The 27698-nt window shown below is 40.5% G+C and overlaps 4 protein-coding genes across 10 annotated transcripts in view; 3 read left to right on the forward strand and 1 right to left on the reverse strand.

The window, feature by feature from the left end:
- dnah12 (dynein, axonemal, heavy chain 12) overlaps positions 1-1058 on the forward strand; it is a 52359-nt gene extending 51301 nt beyond the window's left edge. The window contains exons 73-76 of the mRNA XM_079588763.1: positions 29-166; positions 257-348; positions 424-491; positions 596-1058. Coding sequence (XP_079444889.1) covers positions 29-166; positions 257-348; positions 424-491; positions 596-789 — 492 coding nt within the window. The 3' untranslated portion in view covers positions 790-1058. The remainder of the gene's footprint in view (positions 1-28; positions 167-256; positions 349-423; positions 492-595) is intronic.
- An 818-nt stretch (positions 1059-1876) lies between these two features.
- asb14b (ankyrin repeat and SOCS box containing 14b) lies at positions 1877-8078 on the forward strand. Of its 6 annotated transcripts, none has more exons than XM_079588949.1 (10): positions 1877-1949; positions 2499-2617; positions 2698-2753; positions 2853-2984; positions 3062-3220; positions 4127-4372; positions 4689-4866; positions 4948-5491; positions 6134-6287; positions 6682-8078. In XM_079588949.1, exons 2-10 carry the CDS (start codon positions 2499-2501, stop codon positions 6852-6854), a joined length of 1761 nt encoding a protein of 586 aa, XP_079445075.1. In that variant the 5' UTR covers positions 1877-1949; the 3' UTR covers positions 6855-8078. The 6 variants fall into 6 exon arrangements, with proteins under 6 accessions (XP_079445075.1, XP_079445072.1, XP_079445074.1 ...); XM_079588946.1 differs by having other exon boundaries at positions 1896-1949; positions 2499-2623; XM_079588948.1 differs by having other exon boundaries at positions 1896-1949; positions 2499-2623; positions 2701-2753.
- Positions 8079-8132: 54 nt separating this feature from the next.
- On the forward strand, positions 8133-21103 carry tasorb (transcription activation suppressor b). Of its 2 annotated transcripts, none has more exons than XM_079589032.1 (23): positions 8133-8806; positions 10119-10264; positions 10385-10477; positions 10848-10920; positions 11553-11644; positions 11765-11899; positions 11991-12106; positions 12202-12236; positions 12334-12439; positions 12523-12626; positions 12730-12833; positions 13022-13094; positions 13194-13268; positions 13362-14075; positions 15221-15486; positions 15562-15688; positions 15988-16823; positions 16924-17043; positions 17153-17312; positions 17765-17864; positions 17948-18126; positions 18228-18362; positions 18452-21103. In XM_079589032.1, the coding sequence occupies exons 1-23, from the start codon at positions 8497-8499 to the stop codon at positions 19873-19875; spliced, it is 5523 nt and encodes a 1840-aa protein (XP_079445158.1). In that variant the 5' UTR covers positions 8133-8496; the 3' UTR covers positions 19876-21103. The 2 variants fall into 2 exon arrangements, with proteins under 2 accessions (XP_079445158.1, XP_079445159.1); XM_079589033.1 differs by having other exon boundaries at positions 8372-8806; positions 12205-12236.
- Positions 21104-22440: 1337 nt separating this feature from the next.
- Positions 22441-24700, reverse strand: LOC306985898 (amphoterin-induced protein 3). The gene has a single exon (XM_079588651.1). The coding sequence runs from the start codon at positions 23994-23996 to the stop codon at positions 22545-22547; it is 1452 nt and encodes a 483-aa protein (XP_079444777.1). The 5' UTR covers positions 23997-24700; the 3' UTR covers positions 22441-22544.
- Positions 24701-27698: the final 2998 nt, after the last annotated feature.

Raw genomic sequence — 27698 nt, forward strand, 5'->3', positions numbered from 1 at the left:
TATTTCTCTGTGTCATATTGTTTTCCAGGACTGGTATGACACCCAGAAGCCCCATGTATTCTGGTTGTCTGGGTTTTTCTTCACTCAGGCTTTCCTAACAGGAGCCTTGCAGAACTACGCCAGGAAGTACTCCATCCCCATTGACCTGCTTGGCTTTAATTATGAGGTATCCTCTACTGCAACTGTCTTTAGGCTGAGAGTACTTACATCAGAAAGAGAATATTTGAGAGCTACATTTTGTTCGTTATTGCTTCAGGTTCTGCCATTCGACACCTCAGATTCATCTCCTGAAGATGGAGTCTACATTCATGGCCTTTTCCTGGACGGAGCTCGATGGGATACAAAAAGGCAAGAGCTTTTACATAGCAGGAAGATGCTGGAAATTAATTGCTATATTTTCACGAAATGTGTTCTTCCTTGCAGTGGAGTGTTGGCCGAACAACATCCAAAAGTTTTATTTGATGCAGTCCCTATCATCTGGATCAAACCAAGTAAGATATTGAATGTTATGTGAGGATTATTTAATACATCTACATATATAATTTCATGCTTTTGTAGTTACTTTGCTCAGCAACCTCTCTAAACCTGTCTTTAGCGGACAAGAGGGGCATGGAACACCCCCACAGCATCTATGTGTGTCCCCTCTACAAGACCAGTGAGCGTAAAGGTACTCTGTCCACCACTGGCCATTCAACCAACTTCGTCATCAGCATGATGCTCGCAACCAGCAAGCGTCCTCAGCACTGGATCAAGAGAGGCGTAGCTTTGCTATGTCAACTAGATGATTGACACCGAACCAGCACTTTATTCACTGTTCCCACACACAGCTGTTATGATTTTCCACTGTGTCCATTAAATATATTATCTCAGCAATTGATTTTCAATATTTTTAATAATACACCTCTTTGCATGTTATTGTGTTTTTCAAGTACATCTAGAATATCTACATTGATCTTTTATTCCGGGAGATCCAGACTGGTAAAAAATATTTTTCAGTATAGAATTTTAACAAGATCTAAAACACTCTCAGTCCGCTTATGTCAATATATTTGTTGTAGTCTTCTCTATAACTAAAAACATTATGGACACCTTGCATTAAAAGAGAAACTTGTTCTGCTGCTCAAAACTACTCTACTAATTTATTTCAAATAAATTCAACTTTCGCAAGGACATTTTAATATTATTTCATATAAACAGTCCATCTTAAATGGACTTAAATGCTGATATTTTGTAGAAATATTTCAGTATAGAAAATACGCTTTAAACAAAACATGTCTTCATGATACAGTCTATATTATGTTTAATATAATAATAAAAAATCAACACAGGGATATTTTTATATATTTCAGTGTTATTTTCTAAGTTCTTAGCAATTGTTGTAGCTTAGTGCTTAAAATGGCATATTTTTTGCTTGCCTACAAACTGGCCTACATTAAACATTGGGATGGAGTGGAATAGGGTGGATCAAATTGGGAATATATTCTTGCTTTTAAGTACAAAGGAATACTCTTTCTTTTTTTTCTGTTGTGATTTAATAATTCATACATCAGTGTTAATGTGCGTCTCTGGTGGGATTGCTTTATTTAATCAATGCACAGCTTCCTGTTTCTCTGAGAGTATGCGTTTTGTACTGTCCACTGTGAATTTCAAGCCGTGTGGAGAGATTCAATTCAAATAGACAGCTGAATACAAGAGAAAGCGTGGCCCATTGCATATGTTCCCAAGTACACCAATGCTGAGAACATAAACTCTCAGGTCAGCTGTCTGGTTGGGTAGAGTTGCAAGACCGACTGTCACGCAGCGGGTAAAAGCCAGGTGTTGGTTGGTTGGCCCAGGCCCCATGAACAAGTATTTTTAACCATGCAGGGATATAAATAGTGTAAAGCGACCAAAAACACAGTACAGATACAACTGCCACGACTGTTTTCAACATTTCCTGTTGTCTCAAGGTAGAATGAACATTTGCCTTTGAATTGTAAACAGATTATTCCTCCTGGAAATGCTCTATAGAAATAGACTGCATGGGATGTGTTGCATGTTTACAAACCATTCTCGAAGTAATTAGACAGTCGTTTCAAGAATGAAGTTACCAAAGCAGCTAATTATGATGTTAGGCTCTTATTATTCCTTTTATATTCATTCTAAATATGAATTGTACAGTTTAATGCAACAACCACAGAGTTTCGAGTCCTTTTGTAATTCAAACCAGCTCAAGAGTAGATATTTTCAGCTTTGACTATTGTAAACTAATGCTCAATAAAGTCTCTTGCAAAAAAAAACTACTTAAAACATTGAATTCAAGAGTCAAACTAACAGAATGCTTGTCATACTTTACATAATATACAATGTTTTTCTACATTAGACCAGTCCGTTTATTGTGGTGCCAATTTTGAAATGGCGAAAACAACCATTTTTTTCACATTGTAAAGACAGAAAAAGCCATTTGCTGTTAAAAGTCCTGTGTTTTTGGTTGCCAAATTCGAGTTTATTACTGAAAGATGGAGGAGGTGTATGATGCTGCGGAGGATGACTGGGATGAGGATGAAGATGAGGCCACTCAGTACATGATTGAACAGAGTCTATTGGAGCACAGCAAACATACTGATCCAGCTACCAGGTACAGGTAAATCCCGCCATTTTGAATGCACTAATAGTGTGTGTCTAATGATAGAAACGTTGTGTTTTGTTGTCCCTCAGCAGTGATCCATTAGACTTCATTGACCATGAGGAGATTTTCACTGCTATTCAAGCTGGTAAGAGCTAAATCCTCCATAAATGTTGATGAGCATTTTCAGTGTTCCTCTGTAGAAGTTCTGGAGACTTCATGCCGTTCGTTCCATGTGCGGTGTCAGGTAATGAGGATGCTTTGAAGGTCCTGGTGCAGCGTAAGGAGGCTCTGTCGAATGCAGACAGCAGGGGCTGGATCCCTTTGCATGAGGCTGCGGTGCAACACAAGAGGAGCATTCTGGAGATCACTTATGCAGGTCCATGAGATACATCTACCTCACTATACACCCCCAAAAAATGTTCAATTATTTCTTAATGAGAATTCCTCATTCAGCATCTCCTCAGGGGTCAGGGCAGTGCCGTACTCTGAGAGGGGAGACTCCGTTGTTTCTCGCCGTTGTCCACGGTCTCCGAGAGAATGCCACATTCCTGCTGCAGAACGGTTGTGACCCTGACTGCAAAAACGAGGATGATGACTCTGCTTTGGTTGCAGGTGTGAGAAACAGTGCTGTTTTTAGCATACTGTTTATCTAATAAGCACACATTTAAGATTAGAACCACAATACACTTTTTTTAGACAAAGATTTAAGTCACATTGTTGTTTTAATTCATGTTATACTGATAAATGACATACAATAGTGTGACATGCAGTTCAGTGTAGCACTAAGTAAAGTTTAGCACCTAAGACGAGGCTACCGTGAGCCTCCATACCATTCCATACTGGATAACAGTTGATATTAGAGATTTTTTCTTTCTCTATTTCTCTAAAGATTTTTTTTAAATTAATTTGAATTAATTAAATTGTGCATACACATTTCCTATATTTTTACATTTAAATGACATTTGCTGTCATCTAACACTCACTTAAAGTGAATAATCTTGATAAAATATCTCAGAATTAGTGCAATTATTCAAATTTAAATTATTATTTAATTTTAAAAGTGTGATAGACCTGAAAAAGTCATGTACATTTTTAAAAACATAATTTTTTTAAAACACGGTTGGCATTTCTATAATGAATACAGTTATGCCATGCTCTAAAATATTTATTCGGATAAAAATTGTGAGTACAATTTTTTTTTTAAATCATTGATCTTTTGAATATTGTTGTGGACAATTGGTGGCCTTGGAATGGTTGATAACAACTGATGATTTTGATTTTAAAATCATGATTGATTTGAATTTTTTGTGTTTTATTTTACATTTATTTAGACAAAATACTGTATAATATAACTGTTAAAGCCTGAGTTAAGACTGTAGTTAATAAAAATAAATAAATAAAAGTATACAACATGAAACCAGTTATCGGTATTAGCCTGTATTTTAACATCATTGCATAAGAGACGATAGACTATATTTGACACAAGTCTGATAAATACATGAACTGACTTTTGTCCAGCTGTAAAGAATGACCAGTATGACCTGGCTCTGCTGCTGATACGCTATGATGCCACAGTGGACCAAAAAGGAAGTCTTCAAAGAAGCGCTCTGCATGAGGCATCCGTGCTTGGCTTGGATAACTTTGTATACCTGCTCCTACAATCTGGCGCTGACCCAGATGCCATTGATGTCTGTGAACACACTTCTTTAGGACTTGCGGCTCAAGCTGGACATTTTAACGTTGTGGAGGTTCTACTTCAGAAAGGTGATTTTGAAATGTGCCTGTGACTATAGAAATTCAGTAGCCTATCTGACTTGATTCATTGTTTTTTTGTTTTTTTTTACTGCTAACCGATAAATGGATAAGAATTATGAAAAATATAATATTAAATAGTTTAGATGGACTGTTAAGCATTATATACATACAGTACATATCTATCTATATAGATATCTATCTATCTGTCTGTCTGTCTTCCTGTCCATCCATCCACCCATCCATCCATCCATCCATCCATACATCCATCCATACATCCATCATTGATCACTTTTTTAATAATATTTAATAACCCACTCATGTTCAGGGGCCAGTGTGTGGTCCAAGCCTCATCTTCCAGGTTCAGCCTCAGTTTTATTCGATGCTGCGGCTTCAGGAAACCCTGACATCATCTCACTGCTGTTGGAGTATGGAGCCGATCCCAACGTGCCCACCAACACAGGCCATCTCCCCATCCACCGTGTAGCCTACCGCGGGCATCTACTGTGAGTAACTCACTGCTGATATAGTGCTTACCCTCGATCCAACCAGAAGTCACAGAACAAATCTGCTTGTGTCTTTCATAGAGCTCTGGAGAAGCTGATCCCTGTGACTAAGAAAGAGGTGATCAAAGAGAGCGGCATGAGCCCGTTGCACTCCGCCGCCGCGGGCGGTCACTCGCAGTGCCTGGATCTACTCCTGAGCTCCGGGTTTGACCCTAACTTCATGTTACACCCCAGAGTGCGCAAGAACTACGAGGACGAGCGCAGGTCAGCACTGTTCTTCACTGTAACGAATAGTGACGTCCAGTCAGCGAGGCTGCTTCTGGAGGCCGGAGCCATGTCCAATCAAGACCCAGTCAACTGCCTGCAGGTAGCCATGAGACTGGGCAACTACGAGCTCATCAACACTCTGCTACGCTACGGTGCCAACGTAAACTACTACTCCCGTGTCAACACCACCCACTTCCCTTCCGCCCTTCAGTATGCTCTAAAGGATGAGGTGATGCTGCGCATGCTGCTCAATAACGGTTATGACGTGCAGCGCTGCTTTGACTGTCCGTACGGGCAGGCCTCGCATGTTCCCGTGGATTATGAGGGCTGGAGCGCCTCTGTCATCAAAGACGTGGTGGTAAGACCAGTTGCGGCTCATTTTTAAGCTGTGTCTGTATCAAGGAAAATTATGTTGTTGAAGGAATAATTTTATGATCTATGATCATTTACTCACCTTCATGTCATTCTAAACATACTGTACACTACCGTTCAAAAGTTTTATTTTAAAGGAATAATACTTTTATTTGGTAAGGACGCATATTAAATGTAATAAAAGTTTCAGTAAAAATACATTTATACTTTGTATCTATTGCATCAAAGAATCCTGGGGGGGAAAAAAATCACTGTTTCCATGAAACATATTAAGCAGTTTTCAACATTGATAATACGGTAATAATAAATGTTTCTTGAGCATCAAATCAGGTAGACTGGTAGTAATGATACTGAAAATTCACCTAAACTATCATAGGAATAAAGTACATTTAAATATATTACAATGGAACATTTTAATTGTAATAATGCTGTATTTCACAATATTACTGTTATTAATATTTTTTATCACAAAAATATAGAATGTTTGGGCCCAAACAAAATTATACCACTGGCTATCAACAAAAACAAGCAAACAAAACAGAAAAAACACAGAAAGTAAAAACACGAGGGTGAGTAAATGATGACAGAAGTTTCATTTTTGGGTAAGTCTAAACTTGTTTTTGTGCAGTTCTGTGAGGTGATCACAGTGTACTGGCTCAAGCACATCTCAGCTCAAGTAGTGAGAATCATGATGGATTATGTTGATCACGTGACTCTCTGCTCCAAACTAAAGACTGTTCTGGTTGAGCAAAAACAGTGGCCGGAAATATGTAAGATTCAAGGTGAGTCTCCTGTCACATCTTGAGGTTGAGATCCAGAAAACCTTTAACAATTCTCAGCAGGACCGGTTGCATAAACTGCTAAGACTATAGTCTTACAAACTAATCATAATTTATGAAAGTTATGAAAAACTGTTCATAACCTTTTAAGTCTTTATAACTTTTAAAGTTACATATTGGTCTAATTTGATACCAAAAAGTAAATCTGATTACCTCTAAGGCTATAAGCAACAGTTATTAAGACACAGTCTTAACATAATGGCAACTGTTTTTGCAACTGGGCCCTGATAGGCTATATATTTCAAATGTGCTGTGTTAAACTTGTCATAAGTGATTACGTAGATTGAAATGAAGCATATTCCAAAATATATTTATGTATGTTTTCTGCTTTCATCAGAAAACGCTCGAAGCCTGAAGCATCTCTGCAGACTGAAAATTCGGGATTCTTTGGGTCGCTTGCGTCTGAGGGCTCCAGTTTTTATCAGTTTTCTGCCTCTGCCTGCCAGTCTCAAAGACTATATTCGCTTCAAAGAGTATGATGTTTACAGTAGAGGAAGTATGTCAGAATAAGAGTAAAACTAGATGGATAAATCTGTACATGAGAAGCTGCTGATGGATATACGTTTTTTTCCCCACTTTTTATTGGGGGGGAAAAATGTTGTGAAATATTCGTTTGTGTTTAAAAAACAAAAACAAATCCAGAAACAGTGGGGCCACATTGAAAATCTGTGATTTGAAATTTAATTTAAATTTGGAAAGACAGAAGTCTATGATTTTGGCTTGGAACAGTTTCACTTTATTTTGATGGTCCCTTTAACGCATTCTGTTGACTACAAGTAACGTTGCACCTACATGTCTACTAACTTTCAGTAGAGTATTAGTAGGCTGGTAGGGTTAGTAGAATAAGTTGATATGTAGTCACAAAGTTACTTATAGTCAGTAGAATGTATGTTGGGGGAGCAGCACAATAAAATGTTAGCAGATATTAAAGGGATAGATCACCCAAAAATGTAAATCCTGTCATCATTTACTCACCCTCAAGTTGTTACAAACCTGTATGAGTTTCTTTCTTCTGTTGAACACAAAAGATATTTTAAAGAATGTTCGTGACTAAACAGTTGACGGCACCCATTGACTTCCATAGTAGGGGAAAAAATATGGAAGTCAATGGGTGCTGTCAACTGTCTGGTTACCAACATTCTTCAAAACATATTTTGTGTTCAACAGAAGAAAGAAACTCATACAGGTTTCGAACAACATGAGGGCGAGTAAATGATGACAACATTTTTGGGTGAACTATCCCTTTAAGCAGACAGTCTACTAATAGGCCTACTCTGAGTTAGTTGACACATTTTTGCAATGTTATATAGTCAACATAATGTTACAAAAGGGACAATTACCCTTGAAACAAATGTATAATTTTGCAATATGTCTATGTGAATAATCAAATGAGCCCATTTGTGAAATTGATCAAGTGATCTTTGTTCAGCATTCGGAAGTTCTTCCACTGAGATGCATCAAATCATGCATTAGGTTTCTCACAAACGTGTGGAGTTCATACAGCTGGAGTGCTGCTGTCATTAAAAGTCAAAGGAGAACAAACTAAATATTATGAAATTTTAAGTTAATGTTTCTCTCAAATTATGTTAGGCCTGATGATGTTGTAATTAAAATATTTGTAGGCTTATCAGAAAAATGCTAAATAGAAGCATTTTCATAAGCTATGTGAATTAAATATGTGATTTGTATACTGTATGAATTAATTATGTAATAAATATATCGATGTTGTCAATTATGCCACGTGATTATATTGCTTGAAATATAATGATTCTGGGTGGGAGGAAGTGCACAGACATACGCAGTGACTTCTTTCCCCAAAGAGTTTATTGTTGTCAGACAGCTCGACGATTCGTTCTTGGCTCCTCATGTAAACGTCTTAGAAAGTATGGTAAACGTCCTAGCCATCTGTCTGTGAAGCTGCTCATGCGCATAGCGGTCGTGACGTCTACACGCTGCGCAGTTCTCAGTAGCGCCACCGGGGGGCGTCAGGCTACGTGAATGTAAACAGAGTGACGCCAGAGTTTTGCAGTGGTGGGGAAGGTATACGTCACAGCCATAATGGCGGAGGCTGGTTGAGAAGGAGAATTACTCCGAGAAGCGGCATTGAAACCAACTTCATCGCCAGCTGATTAGGTGACCGCAGGTCCGAAAAATGGCTTGCAATTTCAGCCAGGAGAGAAAAATCGACAAGGAGAGCAGCAAGACAGGCGGCCTAACATTGGAGGATGGCGACAGCAAGAAACAATTGTTGTCAGCCTCTAGCACGGCCACATCCAAGCAAAATGGCGATCAAGCTGAATGTGAAGACGAGCAAATGTCTGAACAAGATGCCTCTGAGCGGCGGAGGGCAGGACTGTTGGACCTGAAAAATTGCGGCGGTGCGCCATCGACATTACCGAGATCGACCGAGGAGCTGCCAAGAAGGAATTTTCAGATTCCGAGGAAAATCAAGGAGCGGAAAGGTTGTGTGTCCCATTACTACCACTACTACTGCCATTCCCGAAATGGACTGTTTCTGTTTCTCAGCTTTCAAGTTCGCTAAAAGCGCGCTCTTTGGTGCTTCGGGTCAAATGAATAGACCTGTATTGATATATAAACGTGGGATCTATAATATAACGAAACACGTGATTAGCCTGAAAGGTTTGCACTAGTTACTAAATGGATTTTTAGCGAGTGCATTGCTCAGAGCTGCAGGTAAGTCGGCGCTCTAATGCAACTAACGCAGCACGTGAGGATTCGATTCGTTCGACGCAAAAAAGACGCACATTTTGTCTTGCTGCTGTAAACCACGGAGGCCGGTGTCATTGCTTTTGCTAGTTGGCTCCACACTCCTCCTCCCACACCGTACAGTTCTGCTGCACCACATGACACACTTCTTCCCCTCCTCATCAATGGCACCAGTGTGATTCGGTTGACCACTGCATTTCTCCCTTCAGTCTTTAAGTTACGCACGACGTTTTTAACACCTGTCAGTCCTAAACAACCAGCCTTATTTGGACACCTCATTCATTCCCGTACTATTTCCGTATAGCGCTAAAGAAATAAAGACATGAGAGCTTTCCAACAGGAAAAACACGGCATGAATGAAAGCGAAACTGGTGCTTGTAGTAATAGTTGTACAGTAAGTTAGTTATGCTGCATGCAGGACAACTCTCACTTTGTCACCTTTGTTGTGCAAGTTTCTGTCTGTAGGCGCTTTATCTTATTAAAAATAGCAGAATAGACACTAAACTTGAATTGTTCTAAAGAGGACTAGATATTTCAAATACATTTTTAACCACGTTTTATGTCGCCTCGTAAATGTTTTGAATGAATAGTGAATCGACCAAGAAGATTAGTTTGGCCATTAACATATCGATTAACGCAACTAACCAAACATTCGATAGTTTTGCTTATTGATTATGACAATGTTATTTCATTTGTTTTTAGCGAATTTTTAGTAAATATGACAATCTCTTTAATTATGTTGTGTGTCTTATTTGGCAACGTTATTTTGTGTATCAACCTAATTTAAGCGCCGGCTGTTAAAAACCCAATTTCACTCGTTTTGACCTATGTCTTTTATTGCACTGAACTGCAAGATGCATCACATTGTACTGAGTGCCTGTCAGGTTATGTGCAACTCTTTACTATGCATTCCAGTTGGGGGGGAAAACAAAACAATCAAAATACACTGTACAGCTTCTATAAATGTACTTGATAGTTTCTTTTATTGAATGCATTGATATTGTTCTGATCTAATGAGCTCTGTCTTTAATGTGTGCTGTCCTCCAGGTCTCCTTCAGCATTTGTCTCCAGATTCCAGAGAGTTTGAGGAAGTTGTGAAGCTTCTGTCCTCGTTCTTCCTGGATGCCACATCCCGTGGGACTTTCACCTACACCAAAGCTTCTCTCATTCACAACGAACTCTTGGAGAAAGAGGTAAGAGAGCTGCTTGCAATTGTAAAATACTAGATTATTGAAATACCCACCAGGCCACTTGGGGCAGTTTTCAGTGGTCAAATACTGATATGGAATAATTAGTTATTTTTGTCTTCACAGTTCATCGAAAAGAAAAGGGAACTGAAGCAGAATGGCAGGACAGAGGCAGAACTCGCAGAATCCTATGCTTTTCTGCTACCTGATAAGAATAAGGTGAATAAGGTTGTGTTAGTTTTGCTTAGTGACACAAGACACTATGTCTCTGAGTGTTATTTTAATCGTAATATTAACACTTGGACTTTTTGTAGTCTGAGCTTGACCTCATCATTTTGTACTACTACATATTCTACAAGTTCCTGTTAATTTACTGAATTGTAAAGTGTTTATAATGCATTTACAACATAACTGCTACAATAATTACAATATTGCCAGTACTTTGAATAAAAAATGTCAGTGTAACCACTTTCTTGTCTAAGTATCTATCAGAAAACGTCAATTTGAAATGGCTTTAAATGGCATAATTTAGCGATAGTCTTGGTCAAAAGTGTGACTAACCAAAGGAATATCTGATTTTCTTTACAAGGCTCACTGGATTTGCGAAAAGGGTCTTTCTGTGGGACATTCGCGGGTCAACAATCTGGGAAGCCCTCTCAAAGGTGAGCGTTGCTTCCAGTGAGTCTGTTTATATCTGTTTAGCTCTAATCCTTTGCTTGGGAGGGGAGTCCTGGGAGGATTTTGTATTACTGCGGTCACTTGATCTTTGGTTTGGAGTAGTTGAATTGGCCAGGGCCAAAAAGACCACTGCTCCATACTTTCTTGTGATCACTGGGCCAAGTAAATGTTAATTAACCAAACTTGCTACAGACGCTCATTTTTGCATTGATAAACGTTTTAAGTAACATCTGTTTTATATATTGGTCACCCCTGTTACCTCTGTCTATTTTCAGAGCGTGTTTGAGGTTTTGGAAGTAATATTATGTTAATTTTTTTTTTCTTCATTTGAGGCAAATTTCTGATACATGATCTTTGTATGGTTGAATAGTGAAGCAGATGCTGTGTGTTTAGAGACATTCACAAACCCAGTTGTAAAATGCGACTAGGATCGCTTTAACTGGTGAAATTAAATAGTTTCTGCAAATATTTAATCTTAGCAAACATAGTATGCTCTATGCAGAGACTCTGCATTCCAAATGGATTGCTAACAAATTTCTTGGGATTACCCCAGGGCTTTTTGTGGGTCACAGGAATGTCGCCCCATGTAACTCTTCTGTCCTTTTTCTATTTTTAGGGGTTTACCTCTCAAAATACTCAGATTTGTTACAAATGAATCCATTTGAAGTGGGTGCTGCTGGAGACATAATAATATTTAAAGTGATGAAGGTAAGTCTGTGACCAAGCATCAAATGTGACTAAAAGTTGACTGTGTCTTTCAAAAATAAAAAGTTCATAAACTTCACTGCGGTTTCAAAAACAATAGTGACTTTTTGTCTTATTCTGCAGGGTAAAGTGAAGACCATATTTGAGAACATGCCCAAAAATAATCTTGAGCCGGCCCTAAAATATGACAGCCATGTGTACAAAAATGCCAGCAAAGTGACCTCATTATTGTCGTATAGGGCCTTTGAGCACACTCAGGTGAGTGCGTTTTTCAACAGGACCTTTTGCTTCGTAATGTGTTCAGATGTGACCTGTTATGTATCTCATTTCCTTCTGTGCTTTATTCCAGCAATACTTCTATGAATTTGCTTTTGAGGAGCTAAGATCCAGGCCGAGACATGTGTTGCCATATGCAGTTGTGTCTTTTCAATACAAAGGCAAAGAGTCGGCCACGGCCACACACAGGTATGAATAGGATAACTGGTGATCTGTGTAGAAAGTGTATTACACTCTGTTTTGGTTTTATTATTTTATTTATAACAACTTATTTTCTCTTTTAGTAGATTAAACAGCATGTTATTTGAAGGGCAAAGAGGTATGATTTGTATTTCTCTTTATAGCAGCCTAATAAAATGATTAGATGGGCATATTATCTAACTTACTGTATTATTATTCCTAATTTGATGCTTTAGTTCGACGAAGATATACAGTTTGGAGTGGCTCGCTGGTGAATAAAGGAGAGGAGGTCTATCAAGTGTACATCCGGTCTTCGAGACTCGCTCACCTTCCTCTTAAACTGTGAGTCTCCTTTTTCAACCAATGCAATTTAACCAATGATTTGTGCATTGGTTTTAAAAAGTAATTTTCTTTTTCTTTTTCAGGCCAGACAAGCTTGACATCAATATGGCAATGCATATTGATCAAGTGAAGAGAAAGATCCCGCCCGTTCTGCTATCGTGGGAGGCGTACAGTGGATCACGAGAGGGTAGGATGAGTACCAGTGATGCTTTTGAGCCCAATACATGGCAAAATATTTGATGTGTCAGTAGTATTGACATAATGTTATAATGTCTTGTGGTGTTTTGCAGTGTTGAAGTGTGGGATGTACTGCAGCCTGTATGAGGTCATGGGGAAGAGTAAACAGGAAAACAATCTCTCGGGACTGCTGCACCGGCTTGAGAGAGAAAGAATGGTGAGCTCATTCACGGGCCACTTTACACTTTGATTGAATTCATCTCTGCATAGCGTTACCGCTCATCCTCTCCCCTCTACACAGTTTCTTCAGTCTGTTGATAAAATCTGTGTCAGTGATGTGATGTGCAGAAGTAAAATTGGTGATGTTTTATTATAGTCATGCTATAAATAAACTCTTTACTCTAGGTTTTGGTGAAGCCCTTGATAGACAAAGGATTTCTCTTCCTCCTTTCGTCCTCTCAGTTGTTCGCTACCACTGGTAGGTTTATGCAGTCTTTAACCTTGTGTATTGCATTGGCACTGTGATTTTTGGCATAGAATAATGGAGGCTGTGTGTTTGTTTCTTTTTTCTTTAAAGAGCGACGAGGAAGAAATGACAAAGTTTTGCAGGCACTTTTTGTTTTTCAAGAGCAAAGAATCATCTCAAAATTGAGTAAGTGTCTCTTTTTTTGTTGGCTTGCATTTTAAGTGTCTATGCATTACCATGCAGTCCTTCTAATGATGTTTGCTTTTTTTTTTGGTGAAGTTTTGAAGAACTCTGGAGTTGATGAGGATCCTCCACTAGAGCCTAAAGACCCAATCAGCAACCAACTTGATAATTTTGTTCCCGCTCTGCATCATGGTCTCTACAAGCTGCGTGCCAATCCACCCAAAGAGCTTGCGGTGGGATTGAAACTTCAGGCGCTGGACTACCTCAACCAGAAGGAGCAAGGTGCTATCCGGCCCTTTCACGTTGTAGAGTACCGGCACAGTCTGGATGACCGGACAAGCCAACACCCGGCGCCTCGTCCTAAGAATATGGATTTGGCGCTGAACTCTTACATATATGGTCAGGGACATTTCCAGCTGCCTGTGGAGGCGCTGCAGCAGGTTCTGATGGAAAGCAAACAGGAGGCAGCATCTCAGGCAGCATCTCCCCCAGCAGGTGCAGAAGAGTACAGTCCTGTCTCAGACTGGGGAGGGTCAGATAGACAGGCTTCAAGCAGCAGTACAGTTGGGGTTTCTCAGTCTAACGGTGGCGCTCCGAGGACACAGAGTGAGTATGACAAAGAAAAGATGGAGAAATTGCTAAAGTTGATTCAGTTACATAAGCGGACTTTGAGCAAGGAGGAGGGCAGCGGGCCGGAAAGAGAGGAGGACTGGGACCCCGCTGGCCTGAAGAGGAAGTTGGAGAGGGAAGGTCCTGGAAGTGTGAGCAAGTACCTTAGGACAGGTCTACTGAATGGAGAGCCAGGGAGAGGTGAGTCTGTGCCCAAAAAAATTAGAGGTACAGCATGGAGGTTGGATACTATTGTAGGGGAATGACATTTAGACAACATAAAGAGACCAATATGCTCAATGAAGACCAGGAGTCAAAGTTGCAGTTCAATCAGTTGACAGAGTTTACTGAATACAAAGTTTTCCACACTTCTAAAAGCCGTAGAAAATGAGTAAGAGGATCCAGCCTCAAACTAATTTAGGATACAGATACACTAGGACTTAGTTAAAACTTAGTTAATAGTTAATCAGTGGACGTCATTCCTACAGGTTCTGAAATGTTAACAGTACAGATAATTCTAGCTGCATCCAAACATAGTATTCTGTTCTTTTTTGCAAATGAGGTCATTATCTTTGACCCACTTTATCAAATATATGTAAGAAACTTTGGTGAGGGTCACATCAATTCCTGATTCACTCTTCTCACTTAGGTCCACTGTTGAACTCTCCGAGAATATTCCTTTGGCAAGGTCACATGCTTCTAAACAACCCCTGCAAGCAAGTCTTGCAAAACCTGAAAGTATCAAAGTTTTGAAATTGTAAAGGCTGGGAAAATTAATGGAAATTATTACCAAAGTTTCTTAATTCTCTCTTCTTGACCATCTCTTATTTTGTGCTGTTATTTATGTAAATGTGGTATTCAAAGGGTCATGTGAAGTGATTGTCACATCTAATAGAAGTGCAGTGTGCCTTATGAGAGACTAGGTGACTATCTTCTTGCATGAACGATCTCCAGAGACGCAGAGAGAGAAGACGTCAGATTGAGGCTGGCGCATCAGCCCGACCCTAAGAGTAACTGAAAAGGACCTTAAACTGTAAAATTATTAACAGTGATAATTCACAATGCAAGAATGTACCTGCAATTAATTTAGTTACTTATGACTGCTACTTCATGAAGTCTCTGTTTTTTCTGTATGTATGGATTTATTTCGTGTTTTTGTTTCCATTTACACCATCACTAAAAAGGGAATCCCATGAAACCTGTCAAAAACACGCCTGGGTTTTGTGTGATCTTAAAAAAAAAAAGAGAATTATGCTTTGTTTTATTATATCGAGCTCAATAGAGTGTGACTGCAGTTCCTTAAAGACATGAGCTCCTTGTTGACAGCTGTTTTTTCTTTCTCTTAGTGGTGATGGACAGCATGGGGCTGTGTGACACGGACCTGCGGGAGCGCGTTACTCAGAGTGCCACCCTCCGAGACACGCATGCCTTGCTCAAACTCTTCCTCAGCACGCTCAACAGGATGGCCCAGAACTCTAACACTGCCAGCAGCCAGCCTGGAATTCTCCCCAAAGACATGGAGGGATACGAGCCCACCGACTCAGCCGCCTGTGATCTTGACCTGCGTGACAGGCGTGCTGATGAGGATCATGTTAACCTGGATTGCTTGGAGGTGTGGACTGTTCCTCATGATATCTAATGCCACACTCAATTGTTGTTTTAGTTAACCTTTAGTATATGTGTGTAGGAGCAAATGGTCTGCAGCCGGAGCAGTGTGGATGTGTACAGTCCCTCTTCCAGTCTGGAGCAGCAGCTCTCCCGTCCAGCAGAAGCCTCACATCAGAGCAACAATCCCTGGAGCATATCCACCGCAGGTTCGTCCTCACCTGCATACTTGCAACAGACTTGTCCGTACCACACCACTGTTCAAAAGTTTGGGGTTGGTTAGAATTTTTTTTAAACATTTTTGAAATAACTCTTTTATGTTCACCATAAAAAAAAATGTTCACGTTGCATTTTTGTTTTTAATAAAAAATATTGTAAAAGTAGTTGTATGGTGAAATATGAAACACTCAAACACTTGTACAGTGTACACATATTTTTAATAATAAATTGTTACATTTATTGAAATAATAATGAATTGACAAAACTAATAAACATATTCTGTTTTTAGCTTTAGAGGGTGTTTGTGAACCTTTTTTTAGTGGAGGTGAGAAGCAGGGACACTCTACGGGCAAAGTAGTAGACACTATCCTCAACAGTGAGTTCCAGAACCTCTGCACAGGGATTCAGAAAATGATGGAGGACCAACATATAACCTACACCCCCCAAACTCCTTTGCCACAACTTGAGGATCAGGCCAAACGGGCAAGCTCATTCTCACCCTTTGTCTCCAAATATGTCTCCTCCCTGCCTGTGCAGGGCTACGTTAACAGTCTCTGTGAAAAGATGGACCGTATGATCCGTTCTCCCAGCGCGTCTTCAGAACCTGTGGCTGTTACGTCACCACCTGCCGTTGCCCCAGTGCCCGCCCTCTTGCCACCTGTTCCGCCCCCTTCTGTCATGCCAGCTCCTGCCCAACCCACGCTGCCCTCACCTCCTGCTCATCCTCGCACTAAAACGTCATCTCCAGTGCCTAAGTCTAAGGCTTTGTCGAGCAAGTCACAAGCTATTCTTAAACCTCCTTCAGCCAAGCATCGCCTTGGCACTGTCAGAGAGGTCCACCTGTTTTCAGCAGAAAAATCAGTTGACCCCAAGGGTTCAGATGTTGTGGAAAGTCCTAAGTGTTCCTCATCAGCAGGAAGTGCCAGGCATCCTCCAATCCCTTCAGTCCCAGAGATGCCCTCTGAGCCTACTCTTGCAGGAACCTCAAGCACTGTGGGGGGCAGTGTTATTGGACAAATCAAGCCCGATGTGTTGTGCACACTGATGGAGATCATGCAGAAGAATGCAGTAAAGTTTTACATTCAGAGAGGAGATGAGGAGAGTGAACTCTGCACTGAGATCAAGGTCTGAAAGTATTTAAATGTCAGAATATACAGTGTGGTCTGATACTTTTGACCAACCTTTAAAAACCCTTATCTTTCAACTCCCTTGTTTGGTTTTACAGGAGTATTTAAGAAGTCTTGGAAACATTGATTGCAACCCTCAGAATTACCTAGAAATTAAAAGTCAGCAAAAGTTTATGATCATTATTCAGAATGAGGATATCGCAGCTCATGTACATAAGGTAACTAATAACTCGCCATTGTAAACTTCTGTTTCTTAGGGTATTATTATTATTATTAGTTGCATAAAGCATCCATTTTGAGACATTGTTCCCTCTATACCCCATTTAGATCCCAGCTTTGGTGTCTCTGAAGAAATTGCCTACAGTTTACTTTGCTGGAGTGGACAGTCTGGATGATGTGAAGAATCGCACTTACAATGAGCTCTTCGTGTCTGGAGGTCTTATTGTGTCGGATGAGCTCATACTCAACCCAGACAATATTACACTAGGTAAGAGCTGAATGGCTTAGTGGCTTACAAAATCTTCAGGCATCATGTTGAAACGGTCTGTCCAAAAGTTTACTGTGTGCTTTTAAATTTGTAGCTTTAAGTTATTTAAGTTTAAGAATGCAAAAATGTGTATACCGTTTAATTTAAAGGCATCATTTTCTAAATGCATCTTAATTATCTTATTGTGAATTATTTATCCACATGTTTTTTTTCGGGTTTTTTATATGATGTAACATATTTTTTATTAAAAACATCATTACTCGATCTTCGGTGAAAACAACATTCTGCTTAAAACTGAACCTTACTTCCAAATGCCAACTGCCTCCATCAAATCAACAACCGATGAATTTTGATAAAACATTTCACTCGGATGTATATACCAATATGGAAGAAAAGGTCTGTTTCTACTTTCATTACATCAAGACTTTAAGAACTGACATTTATGTTTACAGAGAAGCTACAGGCATTTCTTAAGTTCCTGGAGGAACAGGGCTCACCCTGGAAGTGGAAGGTGCACTGTAAGACTCAGAAGAAGCTTAAAGAGCTCAGCAGGTTAGAGACAGAATGATTAGTATAATTCAGAAATCCTGACAGACTCCTAGTCTCCAATATCTCACACATCTTTCCTTTCACAGGTTAAACACTGAGGCCCTGAATCTTTTGAACCTGCTGACAACATACCAGAAGAAACACCTGGTGGAGTTTCTGCCTTATCATGAGTGTGATACTCCTTCTAGGCATGCTCCGGATTTGGACTGTTTGGTAAAGCTGCAGGCTCAACACACACAGCTTCGACACCTCATCTTCCTCACAGGTATGCGCAACAGGTCTAGTTGAAGGCTGGTATTTATGAATGGGGGTATGTGGAGTCATCTGTGATGTTTCTTAATCAATTTGTGCTGTGTTTATATACAGAAAGGCATGATGACACGTTCTCACAGTTCTCCGGTAGTGGAGTGATCATTGCGGGTATGAATGACATCATGAACAACTTCCAGAGTTTGATCAGTGTCCCAGAAGAAGTACCATTGGCTGCCCTACCTGATCCAGGTAAAGACTGCAGAGTTCTTAACTACTTCTGACAAAATTCACAAAGAAATTATAGATGTTGACACAGTATCTTCTCTTTGACTGCTCAGTGGAGCCTGATGCAGTTCGAGATGAGGAGGACATGTCTATAGACTCTGAAGATGACATGCTGGTTATCAACGAGACTTCCATTCAGACTGAAAAAGATCTGTCGGAACCGCAGGCACCTCAGCCCCCTCCGCCTCAGACTGATGGATTTCGTCCTCCCCTCCCTGACCAACCCTCTTTGGACCCCATTATCGATCCACTTGTGCATCCAAACCCTACCACCTACTCTACCCAGGGCTCTTACTTGACTGATTATGCAGCTCTGAAGTCTGCCATCGCTCAATATAAAGCTGCCAGTCAGGATGGCACACCTAGGCCTGAAGTAGAGGACACCCTGGCCAGTTTTGGCGTGAATCCCCACCAGAGCTACCTGTGTCCCAACTCAGCACAGTGGAGCCCTTACTCTGGTTCTCCCGCATACCATATGTCCTCGGCATATTCATCTCCTGTCAGTGTGGCCTCCAGGGGATCAGAGTACAGTCAAACTGTTGCTCCTCCTGGGACTCAACCTCCTACAAACTCCTGCACCTTACCCGTTGCCCAACCACTCACCCTTCCCCTTTCCCTCCCGCAGCCGCCGGTTAGCTCGGTGGAGGTGCCTCCTACTCCAGAGTCAGCCTCCTCTCTTCAGCCACCTGGTCCCGTTCCTGACAGTGTGGGAGTGCCTGGGGCAGCAACTGCTAATCAGCAAGGACTTGCTGGCTCTCAAACTGCTAAGATGTGTGTAGAGACTGCTTCCTCTTCCTCTCTTCACACCACTTTTCCCTCCTACCCAGATGCTACGCTTTTCCCAGCCCTCACTCCAATTCCCCCTGTTCCACCGCTTTACAGCTGGGTTCCTACACCAGGAGCCCAGCAGGAATACGCGGCTGGACAGAGTGGGGCAGGATTCAGTACTCTTCCTTCCGCCCAAACTGAGGCTGCTAGGCCTGCAGATGGATCGTGGGTGGGAGACACTGAGAGCGGAACCTCTCGTGGACAAGAGGAAGATGATGTCCCTGCTTCAGCAACCTCTAAAGTGGGCCAGCAAGAGGGCAGTAGAGATAAAGGAAGTACGCTGAGTAGTTCGACCTCATGCAGCCAAGGCAGCAAAATTCCAGTGAACTCTTCCTCTGAGAGTCAGGGAAGCAGTCAGGCCCCTCCTACCAGGGGTGGCACTTCAAACAGAGGACTCTTACCCATCCCCGGAGCCGCACTGGGAGCCTTGTGCCGAGGCGGACACAACAATAGCATGTACAATCCCAGAGGAGGAACCGCTGATATGATGCGTGGTGGCTTCAGGGGTCGAGGAGTACCACCGCATCCCATGAGATCTAGACCTGGCCGGGGTCACATCAGAGGGGGCCCGTCCTGTAACTGGGGCTATCCCCCTGGGAGGGGAGGGGGTGGTCGGTCAGACTACTATTCGGACTACACCTACAACTAAATGCCATAGGGATGCCATGCTCCCTCATAGACTACTGGCATTAGGAATGTACATATTTACCATTAAGAGCACATCAAAATATCATCATCTGAAATAAAAAATAAAAAAATTAGTCTGGTTTTGTATAAACGAGATTGGTGACTCAGACGGTGGCCAGATTTTCACTGTTTTCAGTAATGCCCTTCCTAAACAAGATGTTTGAGAAACCTTGTTCATACCACTATATTTATATTGCCAAGAAATGTAATTGCCTTTCAATGTTTCATTTTTGTCAATACTTTTTGTTTGGATTTTCAAAAAAAAAAAACTGTTTGTGAACAAGGAGCAAAATGCAGACAATATTTTTTTAAAGAGAGAAAGTGAGTCGTTCTTCATTTTAGCTGTTTTTTTTTTTTTTTTTTACATTCTTGGTTGTACAGATGTTCTATTAAAACAAGGTTGTATCAAACATTGTGAAATTGTGTTCAGTATTAACTCTTGGGAATGGTTGTACTCTTTGTACATGTACATAGTTATTTATGATGTTATATAAAATGGTTATGGATTTTCTTTTCCAATGAGGTTAATCAATGCCAAAGTTGTTTCATGTGTGCGCATTGGTAACATTCAACCTAATGGTTTTATAGCCTGCCAGCAGAGGGCATCATTTCCTAATTGATTCTGCTGGTCTGATGCTGATGCAATTTTTTAAAGGGTTTGTTTCTAGTCAAAAAACAATGAATCAGTGTGTTTAAATATATAAAGAAGATTATGCATCTTTATTTCAAAACTTGCTCTGAATTTGCCCTTTGTACATGACAAACATGAATATGGTTAGCTGAAGTTCTGTAGAAAATACCTCAGGGCATTTTACAAATGTTACTATTTAGATAAACAGCTATGTCTCTAAAAAAATTATGCGTAAGATACCTTTTCTGCTATTTCTATATTTCAATCCAAGTGAATGTCAGATGTGGCTGGGATGTTGTTTGTCTGATGATCTGTTGTTTGGTTACATTTATCACCTCCTGAGTTCAGTATAGGTTAGAAAGAAAAATAAGACCAAATCATGCCAGCAGCAGAATGGGGAAAAAAGAAAGCTTAAAGGATTAAGAGAAGGCTGAAAAAAATGTTGGAGTACCTAGGTTTGCCCCAAAGAGTAATCTGCTAAAATCACTCCCGGTCATCTCATCTCTCATTTAATATAGTCATCTCTTAAAACAACTCAATAAACAAACTGTTTATAGGGTTACAGACTGTTTTTCTTTTGTTTCTCTGTATTGCACAGACAGGGAGACTTGATTTTAGCCAGATCAAATGAGATGAGTTTGATGAGTAGATCAGATCCGTTTGGTGAGTGATACATTTTTTTGCCATTATAGGATGTACATGTTACAGACTTAAAGAGAATGAGATCTAATGAGAAATGATTGAATACAATCACATAGGCCTATTTTTATTTTATTTTTAAACAAAACTGGTAGCATTGCATTTGGCAGGGCTTTGCGAATGCACAACAGTTGTCTAACAACCAGGGGACATGTGTCGTTGTATTACGTATGTGAAAGTGGGTTGCCGCAGATAAATCTGATCACATCTGGAAATGGACTGCATGGATTAACTCTGTACCTTGGTGCTCTTTCATTTTCATATTTTGCTTTTAGTTTGCATGGTGTGGGAGGGAAAATTCTGGCAGGGGTGTTAATCCTCTCCCATAGCACATCTCTGTAATGAAAGAGCAATTTGCTTAATGCAAAGTGCAGAAATGAATAATATCACACATAAACAGACATCACTGCTTTTGCTGCTGCTTCTTCATTTATCTTATTTGCTTTTCACAACTGCTAGGTGCAAGCTAGTAGAACATTTATTTTCGTATACGTCATGGTTCCGCACCAAAATTCATAGTTTTCTTGACATAAAGGATTACCGGTAGATGCATCTAATAATAATGACACAACTGAATAGATTAAACCTTAGTCTTAAATAGATCTAGAAGGCCTTCTGTTGAGGATTTAGATTACTGAAATGTCCTCTCTTTAAATCACGTTCTGCTTATAGTATAATACTATACAACACCTAGATGTTTTTGACCACCTTCAAAGGGACTTTATCTTTCTGAAAAAAATACATGAAGAACTTGTGGTCACTATAACTTCCCATCTAAAGGAGATGTGTAACTGACTAAATCAGAGGAAGAGCTGATAGTTTTTGATCTGTGCAAATAATTGCATTCACCTAGATGTTTTTGACCATCTTCAAAAGGACTTTATCTTTCTGAAAAACTATACATGAAGAACTTGTGGTCACTCTATCTTCCCATCTGAAAGATGTGTAACTGACTAAATCAGAGGAAGTGCTGATTGTTTTTGATCTCTGCAAATAGCTGCATTGCTGACAACCAGTGTCTTGTTTGTCACATTGACTTTTGAGCTTTTTGGAGTAAATTCAATACATTTGCTCATAGGGTCTCTAAAATATAAAATGCGCCACTTTGGATTTTCAGCACATTACTAGCAGCAGCACAGTCACATACATTCATTACTTCAAACTGTTAGACAGGAGACACCATCTACATCTGAGGATCAAAATTATTTATTAGGGAATAATGACAGATTAATTGGTGATACTTCTACCTATAATTCAAACAGGTTAAAGCAATCCTGTAGGGTTTTGAAGTCACAAATGTGCTACTCTGAGTAATTTCTTTCGCCGATAATGGTAATGTTTTCTGTGTCCCATTCAATTGCTGGCTGTTCAACAACAAAAGCAGCTTTCAGGTGGCCGTTTTTCCCTGCCATGAGTGGCTCAAGGAACATTACGTGCCTGTCGGACTGAGACTTGCCCTTGAGTCGATCAGTTGAAGGATCTGCAAAGATAGAGGCCAGAGTGCAGTGGTCTTCCCCAAAGGTTGAGATGGCTGGAGAGGGGGAAGGAGGTTTGCAGCAACCACAGCGACATGGGGTTAAATACAGATACATCAATATCAGGACAAGGGTCACAACACACCCAAAAAGAGTGGTGTAGCCTGTGTTGAACGGCTCCTCTGAGGAGCGTTGGGCTACGACAGTTAGGTTCACTTCTCGTGATTCATTTATCATCCTCGTATTATCCACAGCAGTGCACTGGTAGACCCCCGAATCTATGAACTGGGCAGCAAGAATATCCAAGCTACCGTCTTGATTGAGACGTAGAGTTCCGTTCTGGATCAGCTGAGAGATGTTCTCTTGATGAGGAATGATCCAGCTGTAGGACAGGTCTTCTCCGTTTAGTGTTCCAGTGCAGTCCAGTCTCACTTGTTCACCCTCATAAACAACTTTATCAGCCTTTGGGGATATCAGGGATATCATCTTCCCAATCGTACAGTTCTCAAAGAAATGTGCAGAGCGCAGAAAATGAATTGAGATTTGAGGTTCACCATACATCAGACACTTGTAGTCATCCTTGTAGTCTTTCATGCTTGCGTATCCCTTCTGCTCCCAGTGCCAAAACATGCGGTACACAGAGCAATCACACTCCAGACTGTTGTTATGCAGAAACAGGCCTTTTTGCACCGCAACAGGCAACAGCACAATGTCATCCATGGGCAAACGAAACAGACGGTTTGAGGAGAGGTCCAGCGTAACCAGGTTGGGGTGGCTATGCTTGCGAACTGAGAAGAACGGGAAGTCTGTGATCTGGTTGAGGCTAAAATAAACCTTTCTGAGACTTCCGAGCCCCATTAGTGTGTTGCTCTCCACGCGGGAAAGACGGTTGTTGTACAGCAACAACACCTCCAAGGCCGGTAGGTTTTGGAAGTGATACTTCCCCACCACCTGCAATTTGTTGGAAGATAGGTCCAGGTATCGTAGGCCGCTGACGTTATGGAAAGCTCCCGGGCTGAGCAAGGAGATGCGGTTATGGGACATATGTAAAGTGTGCAGCCTTGGGAGCCCGTAGAAGCTGTCGGCTCCCAGCCATGTTAGTCTGTTATGACTGAGGTCCAAGACCGAAGTCGTGAATGGAAGCAGGTTGGGAAATCTATCCAGACCTAAAGAGCCACAGCTCAGTATGTCAGAGGTGCACAGGCAGCCCTGAGGACAACTAGCTCCTGAGATCCGAAACAAGAGCGCGATCAAAACCATATTATATGTAGAGATCATTCTTTTGGTTGCACGTTAAAAGGATTACATCAGGAACAGTGCTGGCACAGTTGGAGAAACACTCAACACAGGAAGCCGTCTGCTCTTAAATCCTAAGGTCATTTTACATTTGTCATGTCCTCCAGTATTTCACAAGAGAAGATCATCAGAGCATAAGAGCAGATGGACAGTATCTGGGGCAAGGAATGCACTTAGAATAAAACAGTCTGTAAATATGATTTATAATTCAAATTTGTTTTACATTGGTTAACGTATTCTATTAGCACAACATACACAGGAAAGCCTACCAGAAAAGTCACTTAGAACCTTCTTAGATCTGGTTCCTCTGTTCTTACTTTGATGTATCAATCCATTAGAAGTTCTTCAAACCGATTATCCTGATCTGAAAATATCCAGTAAGTCCAAAGCGTTTTCCAGCCAGTTTTATATTTCCCTAAAACGAAACTCGCACCTTTCCCATGCAGTTCTCCTGAGGCTGAGCACCCTTGTTGTTTGCAGAGTGTTCTTTCATTGAGTGATGAGTCCACAGAGTGCAGCGCTAATCTCTTCCCATCCTTCCCTCTGCTTCCTATTCAGAGCACCGCCTCATGTCTCTCCCTCTCATGCTGTGATTATTCCTGATACGGCTCTCTCTTTCTATCTTTCTTTTTACTCCCTCTCCAATTGTTTAGTTCCTTTAATCCCCTCTGGATTTGTCTTTTTCCGTTTCAAATTTTTTTCCCCAAAGACTATCTCTTAACAGGATTTCGGATGCTGTGTTGTATCGTCTTACATTTCATGAAAATCATCAAAACATTTGGACTAGGATGAGAGAGAATTTGTTTGTATAGCATGAGGTACCAGTAAGCTTTGACTCCCCCTCATCTCCGCTGCCAGGCAGTGTTTGGCAGCTGTTGTCGGTTGTCTTGGTCATGGTGGTCCTGAGGGAGCTGACTGCTGTCACACTGAATTGGTCTTGGTTTGTTTGTGCTTCTCCAGAGTCCTTTGGCACAGTGTGTCTCCCACAGTTATCATCTTGTACATCTGAATGGTAGCATTGATATTTTATCTAAATGATTTGAATATATAACTGTTCGGTTTCATTTGATTAGCTAAACATATATCATAACCTTGTTACCTCTTTTGTAAATAATTACATAATGACATCCACCTTCAATTCATACGTCCATGCTTTTTAATAGATGGGTGCAAAATGAGGCCCATGCAAGCATAATGTTTTGGAATATAATAGATCTTGGAGTCAAGGCAAGTTAATCAGTTGCAGCATGTGACAAATCTAAAGCTGTGAAATGGAATTAGGATGTTTGTTTTTATAGAGTACCATTCTGTTAGGGTGGCACCTCTTCAGAAACACTGATGCATGGCATAGATATCTGGCAGCAGTCACATTGACAGAAGCACAGAGTAGCTACTCCCACACACAAGACCAAACACTGATAAGTCTTATAGTATTCCAGAAAATGACTGGAAACAGCTTTCCACAATATATCTACTACTCTACACTCATATGATCTGGGCACACGAGATGCTGAATGTGGGGGAAATTAACTGAACAGGGAGAAGCTTTGAATTCAGTTGCAGCCTTATACAATGTCTTTGATGATAAACCATTTAAAGTCCTCCTGCAGTAGTCAATAACTGTATCCCTTAAAACTCATCTTTGATCGCCAAAATTACATATTTAAACGTTTTTTCCTGTGAAATAAAATTCTTCATGCCTTAAAATAGCTTGAATGTTACTACACCCTTGCTTCATTCAGTATATGCGGAACGATGAATATGCTAATTAACCCCGCCTCCACTCACTCACGCCAGCTCAGAGATCCACTCAGTCAACTTTCTGAGGTAAACTCTGCACATTGGTATCACTCTTTACAAGGTCAGACACATAACCGTAATTAACATGATTAGCCTTTTGCTTGACAACGTTATTAAACAGCTAATGGGTTGCTAATGTTACACAAATCATGTTCCTGATCACATCACATCACATTCCTGTCAGTCAGCTGCCTTCTAAAATTCAGTAGGCCTAGCCAACGCTTTGAACAACTCAGAACGTCAGTGAAGAAAGGCATGTAGTTCATCATAACTTCGAAATATACATCATACACCTACTATATTGCTAAATACTCAATGTTTCATATCAACAGAAAAATGTACCAGGATAACCTGTCTTCTCTTGAGACTCCAAAGCTTCAAAGCGGTCATAGTTAATGATATGCAAAAGCCTGCTCGCATGTTGACGTGATTGGTTACAAGGTAGTTTGTGATTTAAAGCTGCAGTCCGTAGTTTTTCCCCCTTTTTCCCCATCTCTGTTCGAAATCTGCAATTCCAGTTATTCGCGGAATTATCAACTTTACGTGGATTGTGCCTCGGCACGGCACAGTGCGGATGAATCCAATGTTTTGAGGAGAATGTGCGGCTATCAGTCATTGCGCCGGTGTGGATATTGTCATTCGGAATTACAGATTCTACTTTTTGGAAGAATGACCAATTAAGAATTTTCACCGGAAAATGTCATCTGAACAAGTAAGTAACATCCACTTTTGATCTGACCAACTAGGGGGGGGGGGGGGAAAGCATTGCAGTGCACTCTGAGTCCGAAGTCTTTTGCATTTTACAACGGGTGAATCTCCAGTTGTCACTGGTGGTTGTTGTTTGAACCTTTCTGGATCCGCCATCAAATTGATAAGTTTAATTATATCAAGTGCTGTGAGAAAATGCTATAAATCTCCACCTCCAACATCCTCACACGCAATATAGCCTACTAGCGGGACACATTCTTTATGTGTACAGATGTGACGTAATGATGCAAAGACATGCTCGAATTTCCCACAGAAATCCACCAGAAGCACTGGAATTAAAAAACATTATTACAAGCTTACCGTTTTGAATCGAGCTAATGCAAGCAGATAGTTTTGAACACTGGCTGCTTATACTTGCTCTAAAATATATTTTTGGATACATTTTAATCCCAAAAAGTTACGGACTGCAGCTTTAATTAATAAGAAACACCAGCGATTTCAAACCACATTTTTGAGACTGTCTTTAGATTACTGCGGTTCTAAAGATAAAATACTCAGCAATGATGCTGACTTATGAATTTGCATATGGTTTGTCTTAAACCATATTAAAAACACCACATAGACATATAAACAACATTAAAAACTTGATTTTCACCACAGGGAGACTTTAGTAAACTCTTATCATTCACTCGACCTTTCGAATCGAAGTCGCTACCACCAGTTTTGGGTGAAAATATTTCTCAAATTAAATCTCAATCACATAAAACCGCAATTCCCACCATTTGGAAAGTCCGATGCTCGAACAATCTAGCAGGACGTCAGGATGAGAGCGAAGAGTCAGGTTTGATCTGTTTGTTTTATTTTTTTGGAAAGTGTAGCCTAGGCCTACTGTCGAGGTCTTTTTGTACCCTGTAGGCTACCCAAACGTTTTACAATGGTATTTTTCAAAACTAGGAAGTTCCAAAGTCATTAAATGTAATAATTTATAGTTGTATTATTTAATGTATTATAATTTCATAGACGTTGCATCATAAAACAGGTTATTCATATAAACAAACAGTAGGTGGAAGCACTTGCATACGTGACAAATTTCATGATTTTAGTCCAGTGAATTTATGCTGAATGGGACACTTTAAATAAAAAAATGTGTTGGATAAAACAGTGGTTGAATTTTAC

This window comes from Phoxinus phoxinus, assembly GCF_949152265.1.
Source record: "Phoxinus phoxinus genome assembly, chromosome: 18".
NCBI classification, from domain to species: Eukaryota; Metazoa; Chordata; class Actinopteri; order Cypriniformes; family Leuciscidae; genus Phoxinus; species Phoxinus phoxinus.